The sequence below is a fragment of the Bombina bombina genome, chromosome 1 (assembly GCF_027579735.1).
Source record: "Bombina bombina isolate aBomBom1 chromosome 1, aBomBom1.pri, whole genome shotgun sequence".
NCBI lineage: Eukaryota > Metazoa > Chordata > Amphibia > Anura > Bombinatoridae > Bombina > Bombina bombina.
Window position 1 is genome coordinate 1390716492 of NC_069499.1, and position 21393 is coordinate 1390737884.

The window sequence follows — 21393 nt, forward strand, 5'->3', positions numbered from 1 at the left end:
GCTCATTCCACTAGGGCTGTGGCTTCCACATGGGCCTTCAAGAACGAGGCTTCTGTTGATCAGATATGTAGGGCAGCGACTTGGTCTTCACTGCACACTTTTACCAAATTTTACAAGTTTGATACTTTTGCTTCTTCTGAGGCTATTTTTGGGAGAAAGGTTTTGCAAGCCGTGGTGCCTTCCATTTAGGTGACCTGATTTGCTCCCTCCCTTCATCCGTGTCCTAAAGCTTTGGTATTGGTTCCCACAAGTAAGGATGACGCCGTGGACCGGACACACCTATGTTGGAGAAAACAGAATTTATGTTTACCTGATAAATTACTTTCTCCAACGGTGTGTCCGGTCCACGGCCCGCCCTGGTTTTTTTAATCAGGTCTGATAATTTATTTTCTTTAACTACAGTCACCACGGTACCATATGGTTTCTCCTATGCAAATATTCCTCCTTAACGTCGGTCGAATGACTGGGGTAGGCGGAGCCTAGGAGGGATCATGTGACCAGCTTTGCTGGGCTCTTTGCCATTTCCTGTTGGGGAAGAGAATATCCCACAAGTAAGGATGACGCCGTGGACCGGACACACCGTTGGAGAAAGTAATTTATCAGGTAAACATAAATTCTGTTTTTTCTGGGCTAAAACGATTAATTTATATGCATTTTTAATAGTTTATAGCTTTGAGGAGTTATTTTATTCTTGGGAATTATGTTAAAAAAACGGCAGGCACTGTATTGGACACCTTTTTCACTGGGGGCCTTCTCTAATCATAGGCAGAGCCTCATTTTTGCACCACTAATGCGCAGTTGTTTTTGGGAAGCAAGGCATGCAGATGCATGTGTGAGGAGCTCAGATACACAGAAAAAGCTTACTGAAGGCGTCATTTGGTATCGTATTCCCCTCTGGGCTTGGTTGGGTCTCAGCAAAGCAGATACCAGGGACTGTATAGGGGTTAAATATAAAAACGGCTCCGGTTCCGTTATTTTTAGAGTTAAAGCTTTTCAAATTTGGTGTGCAATACTTTTAAGGCTTTAAGACACTGTGGTGAAATTTTGGTGAATTTTGAACAATTCCTTCATACTTTTTCGCATATTCAGTAAGAAAGTGTGTTCAGTTTAAAATTTAAAGTGACAGTAACGGTTTTATTTTAAAACGTTTTTTGTACTTTGTTATCAAGTTTATGCCTGTTTAACATGTCTGAACTATCAGACTATGTTCTGTATGTGAGGAAGCCAAGGTTCCTTCTCATTTAAATAGATGTGATGTATGTGACAAACAATTTAGAGAAAATGATGCCCAAGATGATTCCTCAAGTGAGGGGAGTAAGCATGGTACTGCATCATCCCCTCCTTCGTCTACGCCAGTCTTGCCCACACAGGAGGCCCCTAGTACATCTAGTGCGCCAATACTCCTTACTATGCAACAATTAACGGCTGTAATGGATAATTCTATTAAAAACATTGTAGCCAAAATGCCCACTTATCAGCGAAAGCGCGACTGCTCTGTTTTAGAAAATACTGAAGAGCGTGAGGACGCTGATAATGGTTCTGACATGCCCATACACCAGTCTGAAGGGGCCAGGGAGGTTTTGTCTGAGGGAGAAATTTCAGATTCAGGGAAAATTTCTCAACAAGCTGAACCTGATGTTATTACATTCAAATTTAAATTGGAACATCTCCGCGCTCTGCTTAAGGAGGTGTTGTCTACTCTGGATGATTGTGACAATTTGGTCATTCCAGAGAAATTATGTAAGATGGACAAGTTCCTAGAGGTCCAGGTGCCCCCCGAAGCTTTTCCTATACCCAAGCGGGTGGCGGACATTGTAAACAAAGAATGGGAAAGGCCCGGCATACCTTTTGTCCCTCCCCCTATATTTAAGAAATTGTTTCCTATGGTCGACCCCAGAAAGGACTTATGGCAGACAGTCCCCAAGGTCGAGGGGGCGGTTTCTACTCTAAACAAACGCACTACTATTCCTATAGAAGATAGTTGTGCTTTCAAGATCCTATGGATAAAAAGTTAGAGGGTTTGCTTAAAAAGATGTTTGTTCAGCAAGGTTACCTTCTACAACCAATTTCATGCATTGTTCCTGTCACTACAGCAGCGTGTTTCTGGTTCGATGAACTAGAAAAGTCGCTCGATAAAGAATCTTCTTATGAGGAGATTATGGACAGAGTTCACGCTCTTAAATTGGCTAACTCTTTTACTTTAGACGCCACTTTGCAATTAGCTAGATTAGCGGCGAAAAATTCAGGGTTTGCTATTGTGGCGCGCAGAGCGCTTAGGCTAAAGTCTTGGTCAGCGGATGCGTCCTCCAAGAACAAATTGCTTAACATACCTTTCAAGGGGAAAACGCTGTTTGGCCCTGACTTGAAAGAGATTATTTCAGATATCACTGGGGGAAAGGGCCACGCCCTTCCTCAGGATAGGTCTTTTTAAGGCTAAAAATAAACCAAATTTTAGTCCCTTTCGCAGAAACGGACCAGCCTCAAGTTCTACATCCTCTAAGCAAGAGGGTAATACTTCTCAAACCAAGCCAGCCTGGAGGCCAATGCAAGGCTGGAACAAAGGTAAGCAGGCCAAGAAACCTGCCACTCCTACCAAGACAGCATGAGATGTTGGCCCCCGATCCGGGACCGGATCTGGTGGGGGGCAGACTTTCTCTCTTCGCTCAGGCTTGGGCAAGAGATGTTCTGGATCCTTGGGCGCTAGAAATAGTCTCCCAAGGTTATCTTCTGGAATTCAAGGAGCTACCCCCAAGGGGAAGGTTCCACAGGTCTCAATTGTCTTCAGACCACATAAAAAGACAGGCATTCTTACATTGTGTAGAAGACCTGTTAAAAATGGGAGTGATTCATCCTGTTCCATTAGGAGAACAAGGGATGGGATTCTACTCCAATCTGTTCATAGTTCCCAAAAAAGAGGGAACATTCAGACCAATCTTAGATCTCAAGATCCTAAACAAATTTCTCAGGGTTCCATCGTTCAAAATGGAAACCATTCGGACAATTCTTCCTACCATCCAGGAAGGTCAATTCATGACCACGGTGGATTTAAAGGATGCGTATCTACATATTCCTATCCACAAGGAACATCATCGGTTCCTAAGGTTCGCCTTTCTGGACAAGCATTACCAGTTTGTGGCACTTCCATTCGGATTAGCCACTGCTCCAAGAATTTTCACAAAGGTACTAGGGTCCCTTCTAGCGGTGCTAAGACCAAGGGGCATTGCAGTAGTACCTTACTTGGACGACATACTGATTCAAGCGTCGTCTCTGCCTCAAGCAAAGGCTCATACGGACATTGTCCTGGCCTTTCTCAGATCTCACGGGTGGAAAGTGAACGTAGAAAAAAGTTCTCTATCCCCGTCAACAAGAGTTCCCTTCTTGGGAACAATAATAGACTCCTTAGAAATTAAGATTTTTCTGACAGAGGCCAGAAAATCAAAGCTTCTAAGCTCTTGTCAAGTACTTCATTCTGTTCTTCTTCCTTCCATAGCGCAGTGCATGGAAGTAATAGGTTTGATGGTCGCGGCAATGGACATAGTTCCTTTTGCGCGAATTCATCTAAGACCATTACAACTGTGCATGCTCAGTCAGTGGAATGGGGATTGTACAGACTTGTCTCCGACGATACAAGTAGATCAGAGGACCAGAGATTCACTCCGTTGGTGGCTGACCCTGGACAACCTGTCACAAGGGATGAGCTTCCGCAGACCAGAGTGGGTCATTGTCACGACCGACGCCAGTCTGGTGGGCTGGGGCGCGGTCTGGGAACCCCTGAAAGCTCAGGGTCTTTGGTCTCGGGAAGAATCTCTTCTCCCGATAAATATTCTGGAATTGAGAGCGATATTCAATGCTCTCAAGGCTTGGCCTCAACTAGCAAAGGCCAAATTCATAAGGTTTCAATCAGACAACATGACGACTGTTGCGTATATCAACCATCAGGGGGGAACAAGGAGTTCCCTGGCGATGGAAGAAGTGACCAAAATAATTCAATGGGCGGAGAATCGCTCCTGCCATTTGTCTGCAATCCACATCCCAGGAGTGGAAAATTGGGAAGCGGATTTTCTGAGTCAGACATTTCATCCGGGGGAGTGGGAACTCCATCCGGAAATCTTTGCCCAAATAATTCAATTGTGGGGCATTCCAGACATGGACCTGATGGCGTCTCGTCAGAACTTCAAGGTTCCTTGCTACGGGTCCAGATCCAGGGATTCCAAGGCGACTCTAGTAGATGCACTAGTAGCACCTTGGACCTTCAACCTAGCTTATGTGTTCCCACCGTTTCCTCTCATTCCCAGGCTGGTAGCCAGGATCAAACAGGAGAGGGTATCGGTGATCTTGATAGCTCCTGCGTGGCCACGCAGGACTTGGTATGCAGACCTGGTGAGTATGTCATCGGCTCCACCATGGAAGCTACCTTTGAGACAGGACCTTCTTGTTCAAGGTCCGTTCGAACATCCTAATCTGGCCTCACTCCAACTGACTGCTTGGAGATTGAACGCTTGATTTTATCAAAGCGAGGATTCTCAGATTCTGTCATTGATACTCTTGTTCAGGCTAGAAAGCCTGTAACTAGAAAAATCTACCATAAAATATGGAAAAAATATATCTGTTGGTGTGAATCTAAAGGATTCCCATGGAACAAGATAAAAATTCCTAAGATTCTATCCTTTCTTCAAGAAGGTTTGGAGAAAGGATTATCTGCAAGTTCTTTGAAGGGACAGATTTCTGCTTTATCTGTTTTACTTCACAAAAAGCTGGCGGCTGTGCCAGATGTTCAAGCTTTTGTTCAGGCTCTGGTTAGAATCAAGCCTGTTTACAAACCTTTGACTCCTCCTTGGAGTCTCAATTTAGTTCTTTCAGTTCTTCAGGGGGTTCCGTTTGAACCCCTACATTCCGTTGATATCAACTTATTATCTTGGAAAGTTTTGTTTTTGGTTGCAATTTCTTCTGCAAGAAGAGTTTCAGAGTTATCTGCTCTGCAGTGTTCTCCTCCTTATCTGGTGTTCCATGCAGATAAGGTGGTTTTGCGTACTAAACCTGGTTTTCTTCCGAAAGTTGTTTCTAACAAAAATATTAACCAGGAGATAGTTGTGCCTTCTTTGTGTCCGAATCCAGTTTCAAAGAAGGAACGTTTGTTACACAATTTGGATGTAGTTCGTGCTCTAAAATTCTATTTAGAGGCTACAAAGGATTTCAGACAAACTTCTTCCTTGTTTGTTGTTTATTCTGATAAAAGGAGAGGTCAAAAAGCAACTTCTACCTCTCTCTCTTTTTGGCTTAAAAGCATCATCCGATTGGCTTATGAGACTGCCGGACGGCAGCCTCCTGAAAGAATCACAGCTCACTCCACTAGGGCAGTGGCTTCCACATGGGCCTTCAAGAACGAGGCTTCTGTTGATCAGATATGTAAGGCAGCGACTTGGTCTTCACTGCACACTTTTACCAAATTTTACAAATTTGATACTTTTGCTTCTTCTGAGGCTATTTTTGGGAGAAAGGTTTTGCAAGCCGTGGTGCCTTCCATCTAGGTGACCTGATTTGCTCCCTCCCATCATCCGTGTCCTAAAGCTTTGGTATTGGTTCCCACAAGTAAGGATGACGCCGTGGACCGGACACACCTATGTTGGAGAAAACAGAATTTATGCTTACCTGATAAATTACTTTCTCCAACGGTGTGTCCGGTCCACGGCCCGCCCTGGTTTTTTAATCAGGTCTGATTAATTATTTTCTCTAACTACAGTCACCACGGTATATGATTTCTCCTATGCATATTCCTCCTTTACGTCGGTCGAATGACTGGGGAAGGCGGAGCCTAGGAGGGATCATGTGACCAGCTTTGCTGGGCTCTTTGCCATTTCCTGTTGGGGAAGAGAATATCCCACAAGTAAGGATGACGCCGTGGACCGGACACACCGTTGGAGAAAGTAATTTATCAGGTAAGCATAAATTCTGTTTTTTACCTCTGATTACCTTGTATCTAAGCCTCTGCAGACTGCCCCCATATTTCGGTACTTTTCACAGTTGCATTTTGGCCAATCAGAGCTGACTCCTAGGTAACTCCATGGGTGTAAGCACAATGTTATCTATATGGCACGCAAACTAATGCCCTCTCGTTGTGTAAAAAAGTCAAAATGCATTCAGATAAGAGGCAGCCTTCAAGGGCTAAGAAATTAGCATATGAGCCTCCTAGTTTTAGCTTTCAACTAAGAATACCAAGAGAACAAAGCAAAATTGATTATAAAAGTACATTGCAAAGTTGTTAAAATTTGAGATTGTTTCATTGTGTAAAAAAATTGCAATGCACTATCATTTGTTTTGCCCCCTTTTTTCTATAATATAAAGGGACACTGAACTCAAATTCTTTCATGATTCAGATAGAGCATGCAATTTTAAGCAACTTTCTAATTTACTCCAATTATCAGTTTCTTCATTCTCTTATCTTTATTTGAAAAGCAAGAATGTAAGTTTAGAAGCCAGACCATTATTGATTCACAACCTGGGTTGTCCTTGCTGATTGGTGGATAAATGCTGTCCTGTGTACTGAACCAACAATGAGCTGGCTCCTTAGCTTAGATGCCTTCTTTTTTCAAATAAAGAGAACAAAGAGAATTTTTGTATAATGATACAGCAGCAAGTCTGGATTGGCTTCTACAAATAAGGCAAGCGGTGAGTGGAGTTTTGCTATTGAAAAAGAAACAATTGCAGAAAAAAAAGGTGTTGATGCATTACAAATGTTGACACTCAGAGTATTTTGTAAGGCTGCAGAAAAATCTTGTAGTAAATCTTGCTCAACTACTGCTGTAGTTTTCTGTGCACTAGATGAGGTAGCGCAGATGTCACTGAAGAGCAACCAGGTGGCTGTGTTCTCCAGACATCTTTGCCAACTGGGGGGCAATATGCAGTAGCTGGGTGCGGGCAGTGTAATACTTGGCAATATTTTAACATTTTCTGTTTATAATTGTTGCTTAAGCTATTGAAAGTACACATTTATTGCATACTATAACATAAACTGATCATTTGTGCAACAAACACTAAAAAAAAATAGTGTGTATATGAGATAATGGTAATAGCTTAAATTGTAGCTGAGGTCTAGTATGCAGTTTAAAGGGACAGTCTACGCCACAATATTTATTGTTTTTTAATATGGATAATCCCTTTTATTACCCATTCGCTAGTTTTGCATAACCAACACTGTTTACCTCTGTGATTACCTTGTATCTAAGCCTCTGCAGACTGCCCCCTTATCTCGGTGCTTTTTACAGAATTGCATTTTAGCCAATCAGTGCTGGCTCCTAGGAACTCCACGTGCGTGAAAATCTTTCAAAATGACCTGAGATGAGGCAGCCTTCAAGGGCTTAGAAATTAGCATATAAACCTCCTAGGTTTAGTTTTTAACTAAGAATATCTCCCCCCCCCCCCCCCTTTTTTCTTCTCTAGTATAGCGGGTCACCCTCCAATATCACCCTTTTTCTGTAGCGTAAGGGTCCCCCCTTCTAGACGACTTGGCTCCATAGTGTAGATCAGCAATCTGCCTTCATACAGTAAGGGAACACAATTGGTGCTCCCTTACCATTAGAGCTGCAACAACTAATCGTCATAATCGATAATAATCGATTATGAAAATAGTTGTCAACGAATCTCATAATCGATTAATCGATTAGTTGGTTTGCAATTAGTTCGTCTGTGCACAACACCAGCTGCTTCACTCCAATGAACTCCTGCATATGGTATTGTGTTTTATGGTTATGTCCTTACCCTAAAGGATGTCTACAGACGTCTACTTTTCACTTTTTCAGGACAGTATACGTTTACAACTACCCCTAGCTTATGTGCAACCCAGATATAATAGTCATCATTTGGATTGTTTATATTAAATCTGGTGATTTGGAACTATGCTTTTCATGATATAGTGCCAAGCTTGTTTACACCTTGCCACTAGATTGATGGGAGTTATTTAAATTGATGTGCACTATTATCTGTTTGCACAATTATTAGCAGATTGCTTGCTATTGCTGATTATATGTACTGTATAAATAAATGTGTAAGGCTTTGTCCTGTTATTGATATACAGTCCTTAGCGCTTCTGATTTTGTTTTTTATATTTTTAATAAATTGTGATAATATGTACCCGATTCAACCTTTATAAGTATATATTCGTTATTTTTAGAGCGGACTAGATATCTCCCCTAACCTTATAGCTGGTTATTTACCATTGCATATAGATATTCAAGACATTTTTATGTTAGAATGAAGTTAAGGGTTACTTTATTGAGAGGCCCCTTGCCAAGGTAGAAAGCACTTAGCATTGGTGAAGAGCCAACAAAGATAAATATCCCACTTTGGTGAAATTGGCAAAACCTCACTTATACACCTCAACAGCCTTTTCTCTGCTGCAGGAAATATAGTTGCAAACAGAGAACCAGCCTTAGCCAGAAGCATGTGGACATGTTGAGATTTTTGCATTTCAATGCAAAGTTTCTGAAAGAGTGAGTAACAGAATGTTATTAACAGTGATAGCCTAACTCTTTCTAGTTCTACCTCTTTTCAAACAGTTTGTGGTTTTGTTTTGTTTAATTATAAAACTGTGCTCTGCTGCTTAAAAATTGAAGAAAGAGTTGTGTTAATGTAAAGTTTCTCCAACATAGGTGTGTCCGGTCCACGGCGTCATCCTTACTTGTGGGATATTCTCTTCCCCAACAGGAAATGGCAAAGAGCCCAGCAAAGCTGGTCACATGATCCCTCCTAGGCTCCGCCTTCCCCAGTCATTCTCTTTGCCGTTGTACAGGCAACATCTCCACGGAGATGGCTTAGAGTTTTTTAGTGTTTAACTGTAGTTTTTATTATTCAATCAAGAGTTTATTTTAAAATAGTGCTGGTATGTACTATTTACTCTGAAGCAGAAAAGAGATGAAGATTTCTGTTTGTAAGAGGAAAATGATTTTAGCAACCGTTACTAAAATCGATGGCTGTTCCACACAGGACTGTTGAGAGGAATTAACTTCAGTTGGGGGAACAGTGAGCAGACTTTTGCTGCTTGAGGTATGACACATTCTAACAAGACGATGTAATGCTGGAAGCTGTCATTTTCCCTATGGGATCCGGTAAGCCATTTTATTACAGACAGTAAATAAGGGCTTCACAAGGGCTTTTTAAGACTGTAGACATTTTTTCTGGGCTAAATCGATTTATATATAAACATATTTTATACTCCATAGCCTTGAGGAATTATTTTAATCTTGGGAATTTTGTAAAATAACCGGCAGGCACTGTATTGGACACCTTATTCTCTAGGGGCTTTCCCTAATCATAGGCAGAGTCTCATTTTCGCGCCTGTATTGCGCACTTGTTTTTGAGAAGCATGACATGCAGATGCATGTGTGAGGAGCTCTGATACTTAGAAAAGACTTTCTGAAGGCGTCATTTGGTATCGTATTCCCCTTTGGGCTTGGTTGGGTCTCAGCAAAGCAGATACCAGGGACTGTAAAGGGGTTAAATATAAAAACGGCTCCGGTTCCGTTATTTTAAGGGTTAAAGCTTCCAAATTTGGTGTGCAATACTTTTAAGGCTTTAAGACACTGTGGTGAAATTTTGGTGAATTTTGAACAATTCCTTCATACTTTTTCGCAATTGCAGTAATAAAGTGTGTTCAGTTTAAAATTTAAAGTGACAGTAACGGTTTTATTTTATAACGTTTTTTGTACTTTGTTATCAAGTTTATGCCTGTTTAACATGTCTGAACTGCCAGATAGACTGTGTTCTGAATGTGGGGAAGCCAAGGTCCCTTCTCATTTAAATAGATGTGATTTATGTGACACAAAATTTAGAGAAAATGATGCCCGAGATGATTCCTCAAGTGAGGGGAGTAAGCATGGTACTGCATCATCCCCTCCTTCGTCTACACCAGTCTTGCCCACACTAGAGGCCCCTAGTACATCTAGCGCGTCAATACTCCTTACTATGCAACAATTAACGGCTGTAATGGATAATTCTATCAAAAACATTTTAGCCAAAATGCCCACTTATCAGCGAAAGCGCGACTGCTCTGTTTTAGAAAATACTGAAGAGCATGAGGACGCTGATGATATTGTTTCTGAAGGGCCCCTACACCAGTCTGAGGGGGCCAGGGAGGTTTTGTCTGAGGGAGAAATTTCAGATTCAGGGAAAATTTCTCAACAAGCTGAACCTGATGTGATTACATTTAAATTTAAGTTGGAACATCTCCGCGCTCTGCTTAAGGAGGTGTTATCCACTCTGGATGATTGTGAGAATTTGGTCATCCCAGAGAAACTATGTAAAATGGACAAGTTCCTAGAGGTCCCGGGGCCCCCCGAAGCTTTTCCTATACCCAAGCGGGTGGCGGACATTGTAAATAAAGAATGGGAAAGGCCCGGTATACCTTTCGTCCCTCCCCCCATATTTAAAAAATTGTTTCCTATGGTCGACCCCAGAAAGGACTTATGGCAGACAGTCCCCAAGGTCGAGGGGGCGGTTTCTACTCTAAACAAACGCACCACTATACCCATAGAAGATAGTTGTGCTTTCAAAGATCCTATGGATAAAAAATTAGAAGGTTTGCTTAAAAAGATGTTTGTTCAGCAAGGTTACCTTCTACAACCAATTTCATGCATTGTCCCTGTCACTACAGCCGCGTGTTTCTGGTTCGATGAGCTAGAAAAGGAGATCACTAGTAATTCTCCTTCTTATGAGGAGATTATGGACAGAATCCGTGCTCTTAAATTGGCTAATTCTTTCACCCTAGACGCCACTTTGCAATTGGCTAGGTTAGCGGCGAAAAATTCTGGGTTTGCTATTGTGGCGCGCAGAGCGCTTTGGTTAAAATCTTGGTCAGCGGATGCGTCTTCCAAGAACAAATTGCTTAACATTCCTTTCAAGGGGAAAACGCTGTTTGGCCCTGACTTGAAAGAGATTATCTCTGATATCACTGGGGGCAAGGGCCACGCCCTTCCTCAGGATAGGTCTTTCAAGGCCAAAAATAAACCTAATTTTCGTCCCTTTCGTAGAAACGGACCAGCCCCAAGTGCTACGTCCTCTAAGCAAGAGGGTAATACTTCTCAAGCCAAGCCAGCCTGGAGACCAATGCAAGGCTGGAACAAGGGAAAGCAGGCCAAGAAACCTGCCACTGCTACCAAGACAGCATGAGATGTTGGCCCCCGATCCGGGACCGGATCTGGTGGGGGGCAGACTCTCTCTCTTCGCTCAGGCTTGGGCAAGAGATGTTCTGGATCCTTGGGCGCTAGAAATAGTCTCCCAAGGTTATCTTCTGGAATTCAAAGGGCTTCCCCCAAGGGGGAGGTTCCACAGGTCTCAATTGTCTTCAGACCACATTCCATCGTTCAAAATGGAAACCATTCGAACAATTCTTCCTTCCATCCAGGAAGGTCAATTCATGACCACGGTGGATTTAAAGGATGCGTATCTACATATTCCTATCCACAAGGAACATCATCGGTTCCTAAGGTTCGCATTCCTGGACAAGCATTACCAGTTCGTGGCACTTCCGTTCGGATTAGCCACTGCTCCAAGGATTTTCACAAAGGTACTAGGGTCCCTTCTAGCGGTGCTAAGACCAAGGGGCATTGCAGTAGTACCTTACTTGGACGACATTCTGATTCAAGCGTCGTCCCTTCCTCTAGCAAAGGCTCACACGGACATTGTCCTGGCCTTTCTCAGATCTCACGGATGGAAAGTGAACGTAGAAAAGAGTTCTCTATCTCCGTCAACGAGGGTTCCCTTCTTGGGAACAATAATAGTCTCCTTAGGAATGAGGATTTTTCTGACAGAGGCCAGAAAAACAAAACTTCTAAACTCTTGTCAAATACTTCATTCCGTTCCTCTTCCTTCCATAGCGCAGTGCATGGAAGTAATAGGTTTGATGGTAGCGGCAATGGACATAGTTCCTTTTGCGCGCATTCATCTAAGACCATTACAACTGTGCATGCTCAGTCAGTGGAATGGGGACTATACAGACTTGTCTCCGACGATACAAGTAAATCAGAGGACCAGAGATTCACTCCGTTGGTGGCTGTCCCTGGACAACCTGTCACAGGGGATGACCTTCCGCAGACCAGAGTGGGTCATTGTCACGACCGACGCCAGTCTGAAGGGCTGGGGCGCGGTCTGGGGACTCCTGAAAGCTCAGGGTCTTTGGTCTCGGGAAGAATCTCTTCTACCGATAAATATTCTGGAACTGAGAGCGATACTCAATGCTCTCAAGACTTGGCCTCAGCTAGCAAAGGCCAAGTTCATACGGTTTCAATCAGACAACATGACGACTGTTGCGTACATCAACCATCAGGGGGGAACAAGGAGTTCCCTGGCGATGGAAGAAGTGACCAAAATCATTCAATGGGCGGAGACTCACTCCTGCCACTTGTCTGCAATCCACATCCCAGGAGTGGAAAATTGGGAAGCGGATTTTCTGAGTCGTCAGACATTACATCCGGGAGAGTGGGAACTCCATCCGGAAATCTTTGCCCACATTACTCAACTGTGGGGCATTCCAGACATGGATCTGATGGCCTCTCGTCAGAACTTCAAGGTTCCTTGCTACGGGTCCAGATCCAGGGATCCCAAGGCGACTCTAGTAGATGCACTAGTAGCACCTTGGACCTTCAAACTAGCTTATGTATTCCCGCCGTTTCCTCTCATCCCCAGGCTGGTAGCCAGGATCAATCGGGAGAGGGCATCGGTGATCTTGATAGCTCCTGCGTGGCCACGCAGGACTTGGTATGCAGACCTGGTGAATATGTCATCGGCTCCACCATGGAAGCTACCTTTGAGACGAGACCTCTTGTTCAAGGTCCGTTCGAACATCCGAATCTGGTCTCACTCCAACTGACTGCTTGGAGATTGAACGCTTGATCTTATCAAAGCGAGGGTTCTCAGATTCTGTTATTGATACTCTTGTTCAGGCCAGAAAGCCTGTAACTAGAAAAATTTACCACAAAATATGGAAAAAATATATCTGTTGGTGTGAATCTAAAGGATTCCCTTGGGACAAGGTAAAAATTCCTAAGATTCTATCCTTTCTTCAAGAAGGATTGGAGAAAGGATTATCTGCAAGTTCCTTGAAGGGACAGATTTCTGCCTTGTCTGTGTTACTTCACAAAAAGCTGGCAGCTGTGCCAGATGTTCAAGCCTTTGTTCAGGCTCTGGTTAGAATCAAGCCTGTTTACAAACCTTTGACTCCTCCCTGGAGTCTCAATTTAGTTCTTTCAGTTCTTCAGGGGGTTCCGTTTGAACCCTTACATTCCGTTGATATTAAGTTATTATCTTGGAAAGTTTTGTTTTTGGTTGCAATTTCTTCTGCTAGAAGAGTTTCAGAATTATCTGCTCTGCAGTGTTCTCCTCCTTATCTGGTGTTCCATGCAGATAAGGTGGTTTTACGTACTAAACCTGGTTTTCTTCCGAAAGTTGTTTCTAACAAAAACATTAACCAGGAGATAGTCGTGCCTTCTTTGTGTCCGAATCCAGTTTCAAAGAAGGAACGTTTGTTGCACAATTTGGATGTTGTTCGCGCTCTAAAATTCTATTTAGATGCTACAAAGGATTTTAGACAAACATCTTCCTTGTTTGTTGTTTATTCTGGTAAAAGGAGAGGTCAAAAAGCAACTTCTACCTCTCTTTTTGGATTAAAAGCATCATCAGATTGGCTTATGAGACTGCCGGACGGCAGCCTCCTGAAAGAATCACAGCTCATTCCACTAGGGCTGTGGCTTCCACATGGGCCTTCAAGAACGAGGCTTCTGTTGATCAGATATGTAAGGCAGCGACTTGGTCTTCACTGCACACTTTTACCAAATTTTACAAGTTTGATACTTTTGCTTCTTCTGAGGCTGTTTTTGGGAGAGAGGTTTTGCAAGCCGTGGTGCCTTCCATTTAGGTGACCTGATTTGCTCCCTCCCTTCATCCGTGTCCTAAAGCTTTGGTATTGGTTCCCACAAGTAAGGATGACGCCGTGGACCGGACACACCTATGTTGGAGAAAACAGAATTTATGTTTACCTGATAAATTACTTTCTCCAACGGTGTGTCCGGTCCACGGCCCGCCCTGGTTTTTTAATCAGGTCTGATAATTTATTTTCTTTAACTACAGTCACCACGGTATCATATGATTTCTCCTATGCAAATATTCCTCCTTTACGTCGGTCGAATGACTGGGGAAGGCGGAGCCTAGGAGGGATCATGTGACCAGCTTTGCTGGGCTCTTTGCCATTTCCTGTTGGGGAAGAGAATATCCCACAAGTAAGGATGACGCCGTGGACCGGACACACCGTTGGAGAAAGTAATTTATCAGGTAAACATAAATTCTGTTTTTAGTCTGAAGTTTATATTTGTAACACTCATTATGTGGATTTTGTTTAAAACATAGAAAACTATTATTGATTCTCTTTTTATCCGATTAGTCGATTAATCGAAAAAATAATCGGCCGATTAATCGATTATGAAAATAATCGTTAGTTGCAGCCCTACTTACCATATAAAGGCAGATGCCTTCTAAACCCCACCCCCCGTGTATCGTGACAGGTCTAATATACATGAATATGTAAAATGTCTACTTTTAAAAGGGGCAACAAACACTAAGTAAATGCTAGATATATTCAAAGCAAAGATTGCCTGAGCATTGTGGGTGTGTATGTGTGTGGTATAACATAACATTTCTATAAACTAGTGGATACTTCCATGTTGTAACCTAGGTTTCCCTGGTTTTTTTTTAAAAGCAGATTTATCTCACCTACTGAGGCCAGTAAGGGAAAGTTATACATAAATTTTCCCTCTTCAGGTTTTTAAAGAATACACATTTTGTACCATTTTATAATTCTACATATTAAGTTGTTTGTCTCTTTTAGGCACTATTGATAAACATTCCGTGGAAGTTACCAACTGCTTTTCTGTCCCACACAATGAATCAGAGGATGAGGTAGGTTTGTATTATATACAGCATGTGGTGCTCTAATGTTAATGCCAGGTCTCCTTTACTGTATATCTGTAATATCTGTTCTAAGCTAGTTTTGCTGAAGATAAGAAGGGAAGGTGGTTGGGTTATCAGGAAACGGATAAAAAAAGACATTTACAGGAAATTCTGAGTATGCAAAATATGTTCTTAATGTGATACCTAGATGTAAAAATAGCTTATGTTTTAACCTGTGCACTGGTTTGTTCCATTTTATTAGCTTTATATCGGTTACCATTTTCCGTCTTGATCATGTGAATTTTCTAATGTTACTTCAAACATTCTGTAAGATTGTGTGAACATTTCGCCTGGTGTATAAGCAAGTAACTTTACAGCATAATGGTTGTTGCTGCATTTGCTATGTGTGTGTATATACAGATATATATTTGTAAATCCCCATTAAATTCTTCCAAGAACAATGTATTCATGCCCACTTTCAGACCTAGATTTTTGATTATGTTGCTAGTTAATGTTGTGTTTTTGTTTTTAAGCAACTGCTATAAATATAGAATTTCTCCAACATAGGTGTGTCCGGTCCACAGCGTCATCCTTACTTGTGGGATATTCTCCTCCCCAACAGGAAATGGCAAAGAGCCCAGCAAAGCTGGCCATATAGTCCCTCCTAGGCTCCGCCTACCCCTGTCATTCTCTTTGCCATTGCACAGGCAACATCTCCACGGAGATGGCTAAGAGTTTTTTTTGGTGTTTAAATGTAGTTTTATTCTTCAATCAAGAGTTTGTTATTTTAAAATAGTGCTGGTATGTACTATTTACTCTGAAACAGAAAAGAGATGAAGATTTCTGTTTGTAAGAGGAAAATGATTTTAGCAACCGTTACTAAAATCGATGGCTGTTTCCACACAGGACTGTTGAGATGAATTAACTTCAGTTGGGGGAAACAGTGAGCAGACTTTTGCTGCTTGAGGTATGACACATTTCTAACAAGACTTGGTAATGCTGGAAGCTGTCATTTTCCCTATGGGAACCGGTAAGCCATTTTCTTAGTTTAGTATAAGAATAAAGGGCTTCATTAGGGCTTAAAAAACTGGTAGACATTTTTCTGGGCTAAAACGATTACTTTACTAAGCATATTTGGCAGATTATAACTATTAATAGTTATTATAATCTTGGTGATTGTTTTAAAAAAACGGCAGGCACTGTATTGGACACCTTTTTCACTGGGGGCCTTTTCTAGTCATAGGCAGAGCGTCATTTTCGCGCCACTAATGTGCAGTTGTTTTTGGAAAGCAAGGCATGCAGATGCATGTGTGAGGAGCTAAGAACCACTGAAAAAGCTTATAGAAGGCATCATTTGGTATCGTATTCCCCTCTGGGCTTGGTTGGGTCTCAGCAAAGCAGATACCTGGGACTGTATAGGGGTTAAATGTAAAAACGGCTCCGGTTCCGTTATTTTAAGGGTTAAAGCTTTCAAATTTGGTGTGCAATACTTTTAAGGCTTTAAGACACTGTGGTGAAATTTTGGTGAATTTTGAACAATTCCTTCATACTTTTTCACATATTCAGTAATAAAGTGTGTTCAGTTTAAAATTTAAAGTGACAGTAACGGTTTTATTGTAAAACGTTTTTTGTGCTTTGTTGACAAGTTTAAGCCTGTTTAACATGTCTGACCCATCAGATAACTATGTTCTATATGTATGAAAGCCAAGGTTTCTCCCCATTTAAATATATGTGATAATTGTGTCATAGTGTCCAAACAAAGTAGGGACAATAATGCCATAGATAATGATATTGCCCAAGATGATTCCTCAAATGAGGGGAGTAAGCATGGTACTGCATCATCCCCTTCTGTGTCTGCACCAGTTTTGCCCACACAAGAGGCCCCTAGTACATCTAGTGCGCCAATACTTATTACCATGCAACAATTAACGGCTGTAATGGATAATTCTATTGCAAACATTTTATCCAAAATGCCTACTTATCAGAGAGAGCGCGATTGCTCTGTTTTAAACACTGAAGAGCAAGAGGACGCTGATGATAACTGTTCTGACATACCCTCACACCAATCTGAAGGGGCCAGGAGGGAGGTTTTGTCTGAGGGAGAAATTTCAGATTCAGGGAAAATTTCTCAACAAGCTGAACCTGATGTTGTAACATTTAAATTTAAATTAGAACATCTCCACGCACTACTTAAGGAGGTATTATCTACTCTGGATGATTGTGACAATTTGGTCATTCCAAAGAAATTATGTAAGATGGACAAGTTCCTAGAGGTTCCGGTGTCCCCTGATGCTTTTCCTATACCCAAGCGGGTGGGGGACATAGTAAATAAGGAGTGGGAAAGGCCCGGCATACCTTTTTTGTTCCTCCCCCTATATTTAAGAAATTATTTCCTATAGTCGACCCCAGAAAGGACTTATGGCAGACAGTCCCCAAGGTCGAGGGGGCGGTTTCTACTCTAAACAAACGCACTACTATTCCTATAGAAGATAGTTGTGCTTTCAAGATCCTATGGATAAAAAGTTAGAGGGTTTGCTTAAAAAGATGTTTGTTCAGCAAGGTTACCTTCTACAACCAATTTCATGCATTGTTCCTGTCACTACAGCTGCGTGTTTCTGGTTCGAAGAACTAGAAAAGTCGCTCAATAAAGAATCTTCGTATGAGGAGGTTATGGACAGAGTTCAAGCACTTAAATTGGCTAACTCTTTTATTTTAGATGCCGCTTTGCAATTAGCTAGATTAGCGGCGAATAATTCAGGGTTTGCTATCGTGGCGCGCAGAGCGCTTTGGCTAAAGTCTTGGTCAACGGATGTGTCCTCCAAGACCAAATTGCTTAACATCCCTTTCAAGGGTAAAACACTGTTTGGCCCTGACTTGAAAGAGATTATTTCAGACATCACTGGGGGAAAGGGCCACGCCCTTCCTCAGGATAGGTCTTTTAAGGCTAAAAATAAGCCAAATTTTCGTCCCTTTCGCAGAAACGGACCAGCCTCAAATTCTACACCCTCTAAGTAAGAGGGTAATACTTCTCAAACCAAGCCAGCCTGGAGACCGATGCAAGGCTGGAACAAGGGTAAGCAGGCCAAGAAACCTGCCACTGCTACCAAAACAGCATGAAGTGTTGGCCCCCGATCCGGGACCGGATCTGGTGGGGGGCAGACTTTCTCTCTTTGCTCAGGCTTGGGCAAGAGATATTCAGGATCCTTGGGCGCTAGAAATAGTTTCTCAAGGTTATCTCCTGGAATTCAGGGAACTACCCCCAAGGGGAAGGTTCCACAGGTCTCAATTATCTTCGAACCAAATAAAAAGACAGGCATTCTTACATTGTGTAGAAGACCTGTTAAGAATGGGAGTGATTCATCCTGTTCCATTAGGAGAACAAGGGATGGGGTTTTACTCCAACCTGTTCATAGTTCCCAAAAAAGAGGGAACATTCAGACCAATTTTAGATCTCAAGATTCTAAACAAGTTTCTAAGGGTTTCATCGTTCAAAATGGAAACCATTCGAACGATCCTTCCTACCATCCAGGAAGGTCTATTCATGACCACGGTGGATTTAAAGGATGCGTACCTACATATTCCTATCCACAAGGAACATCTTCGGTTCCTAAGGTTCGCCTTTCTGGACAAGCATTACCAGTTTGTGGCACTTCCATTCGGATTAGCCACTGCTCCAAGGATTTTCACAAAGGTACTAGGGTCCCTTCTAGCGGTGCTAAGACCAAGGGGCATTGCAGTAGTACCTTACTTGGACGACATCCTGATTCAAGTGTCGTCTCTGTCAAAAGCAAGGGCTCATACGGACATTGTCCTAGCCTTTCTCAGATCTCACAGGTGGAAAGTGAACATAGAAAAAAGTTCTCTGTCCCCGTCAACAAGAGTTCCCTTCTTGGGAACAATAATAGTTTCCTTAGAAATGAAGATTTTTCTGACAGAGGCCAGAAAATCAAACTTCTAAGCTCTTGTCAGGTACTTCATTCTGTTCTTCTTCCTTCCATAGCGCAGTGCATGGAAGTAATAGGTTTGATGGTTGCGGCAATGGACATAGTTCCTTTTGCACGAATTCATCTAAGACCATTACAACTGTGCATGCTCAGACAGTGGAATGGGGATTATACAGACTTGTCTCCGACGATCCAAGTAGATCAAAGGACCAGAGATTCACTCCGTTGGTGGCTGACCCTGGACAACCTGTCACAGGGAATGAGCTTCCGCAGACCAGAGTGGGTCATTGTCACGACCGACGCCAGTCTGGTAGGCTGGGGCGCGGTCTGGGAACCCCTGAAAGCTCAGGGTCTATGGTCTCGGGAAGACTCTCTTCTCCCGATAAACATTCTGGAACTGAGAGCGATATTCAATGCTCTCAAGGCTTGGCCTCGACTAGCAAAGGCCAAATTCATAAGGTGTCAGACAACATGACGACTGTTGCATATATCAACCATCAGGGGGGAACAAGGAGTTCCCTGGTGATGGAGGAGCATCCGGGGGAGTGGGAACTCCATCCGGAAATCTTTGCCCAAATAACTCAATTATGGGGCATTCCAGACATGGATCTGATGGCCTCTCGTCAGAACTTCAAGGTCCCTTGTTACGGGTCCAAATCCAGGGATCCCAAGGCGACTCTAGTGGATACAATAGTAGCACCTTGGATCTTCAACCTAGCTTATGTATTCCCACCGTTTCCTCTCATTCCCAGGCTGGTAGCCAGGATCAATCAGGAGAGGGCTTCGGTGATCTTGATAGTTCCTGCGTGGCCACGCAGGACTTGGTATGCAGACCTGGTGAATATGTCATCGGCTCCACCATGGAAGCTACCTTTGAGACAGGACCTTCTTGTTCAAGGTCCGTTCGAACATCCGAATCTGGTCTCACTCCAGCTGACTGCTTGGAGATTGAACGCTTGATTCTATCATAGCGTGGGTTTTCAGATTCTGTAATAGATACTCTTATTCAGGCTAGAAAGCCTGTAACTAGAAAAATTTACCATAAAATATATCTGTTGGTGTGAATCTAAAGGATTCCCATGGAACAAGATAAAAATTCCTAAGATTCTTTCCTTTCTACAAGAAGGTTTGGAGAAAGGATTATCTGCAAGTTCTCTGAAGGGACAGATCTCTGCTTTATCTGTTTTACTTCACACAAGGCTGGGAGCTGTGCCAGACGTTTAAGCGTTTGTTCAGGCTCTGGTTAGAATCAAGCCTGTATACAGACCTTTGACTCCTTCCTGGAGTCTTAATCTAGTTCTTTCAGTTCTTCAAGGGGTTCCGTTTGAACCCTTACATTCTGTAGATATTAAGTTATTATCGTGGAAAGTTTTGTTTTTGGTTGCAATTTCTTCCGCTAGAAGAGTTTCTGAGTTATCTGCTCTGCAGTGTTCTCCGCCCTATCTGGTCCATGCAGATAAGGTGGTTTTGCGTACTGAGCCTGGTTTTCTTCCGAAGGTTGTTTCCAACAAAAATATTAACCAGGAGATAGTTGTACCTTCTTTGTGTCCGAATCCAGTTTCAGAGAAGGAACGTTTGTTACACAATTTGGACGTAGTCCGTGCTCTAAAATTCTATTTAGAGGCTACTGAAGATTTCAGACAAACATCTTCTTCGTTTGTTGTTTATTCTGGTAAAAGGAGAGGTAAAAAAGCAACTTCTACCTCTCTTTCCTTTTGGCTTAAAAGCATTATCAGATTGGCTTTTGAGACTGCCGGACGGCAGCCTCCTGAAAGTATCACAGCTCACTCCACTAGGGAGTGGGCATACTCCTAATTATTCCTCCTTATACTGCAGATAATTCTACACAGGAATTCTAGGTAATATATATATATATATATATATATATATATATATATATATATATATATATATATATATATATATATATATATATATATATATATATATATATATATATATATATATATATATATATATATATATATATATATATACGTTAAGGGCAATAATGGTTTACACAAATCAACATTTATAAACGTCCTACTCATATTTTCTTAAGACAATATATATAGAGGACATGCTGTTCAATGCAGCTTGAGAAGGTTATCAAATAGTATTATGTGTGGGAAATTCTATTTATATACACACTGTGTAGATATTTCTTAAAGGCTAATTCCTTGTCTTGTTTAATATAAGCATGTACATTCTTGTTATTTATAAGAAATATGAAAATGCAGGTGACGAATAATGTGACTTAAGCCGATGTGCCATACAATAATCTACAAATGACATATGATACGCTAGGTATTAGACCTGCTAGCGAATATTGTCTTAAGAAAATATGAGTAGGACGTTTATAAATGTTGATTTGTGTAAACCATTATTGCCCTTAACGTGTGTGTGTGTGTGTGTGTATGTGTATATATATATATATATATATATATATATAACCTAGAATTCCTGTGTAGAATTATCTGCAGTATAAGGAGGAATAATTAGGAGTATGCCCACTTCC

At 42.0% G+C, this 21393-nt stretch overlaps 1 protein-coding gene across 1 annotated transcript in view; it reads left to right on the top strand.

Moving 5' to 3' along the window:
• The window catches only part of EIF3F (eukaryotic translation initiation factor 3 subunit F), a 71023-nt gene that overhangs the window by 33945 nt on the left and 15685 nt on the right, over window positions 1–21393 (top strand). The window contains exon 2 of the mRNA XM_053704711.1: window positions 14870–14940. Within this exon, the coding sequence (XP_053560686.1) occupies window positions 14870–14940 (71 nt within the window). The remainder of the gene's footprint in view (window positions 1–14869; window positions 14941–21393) is intronic.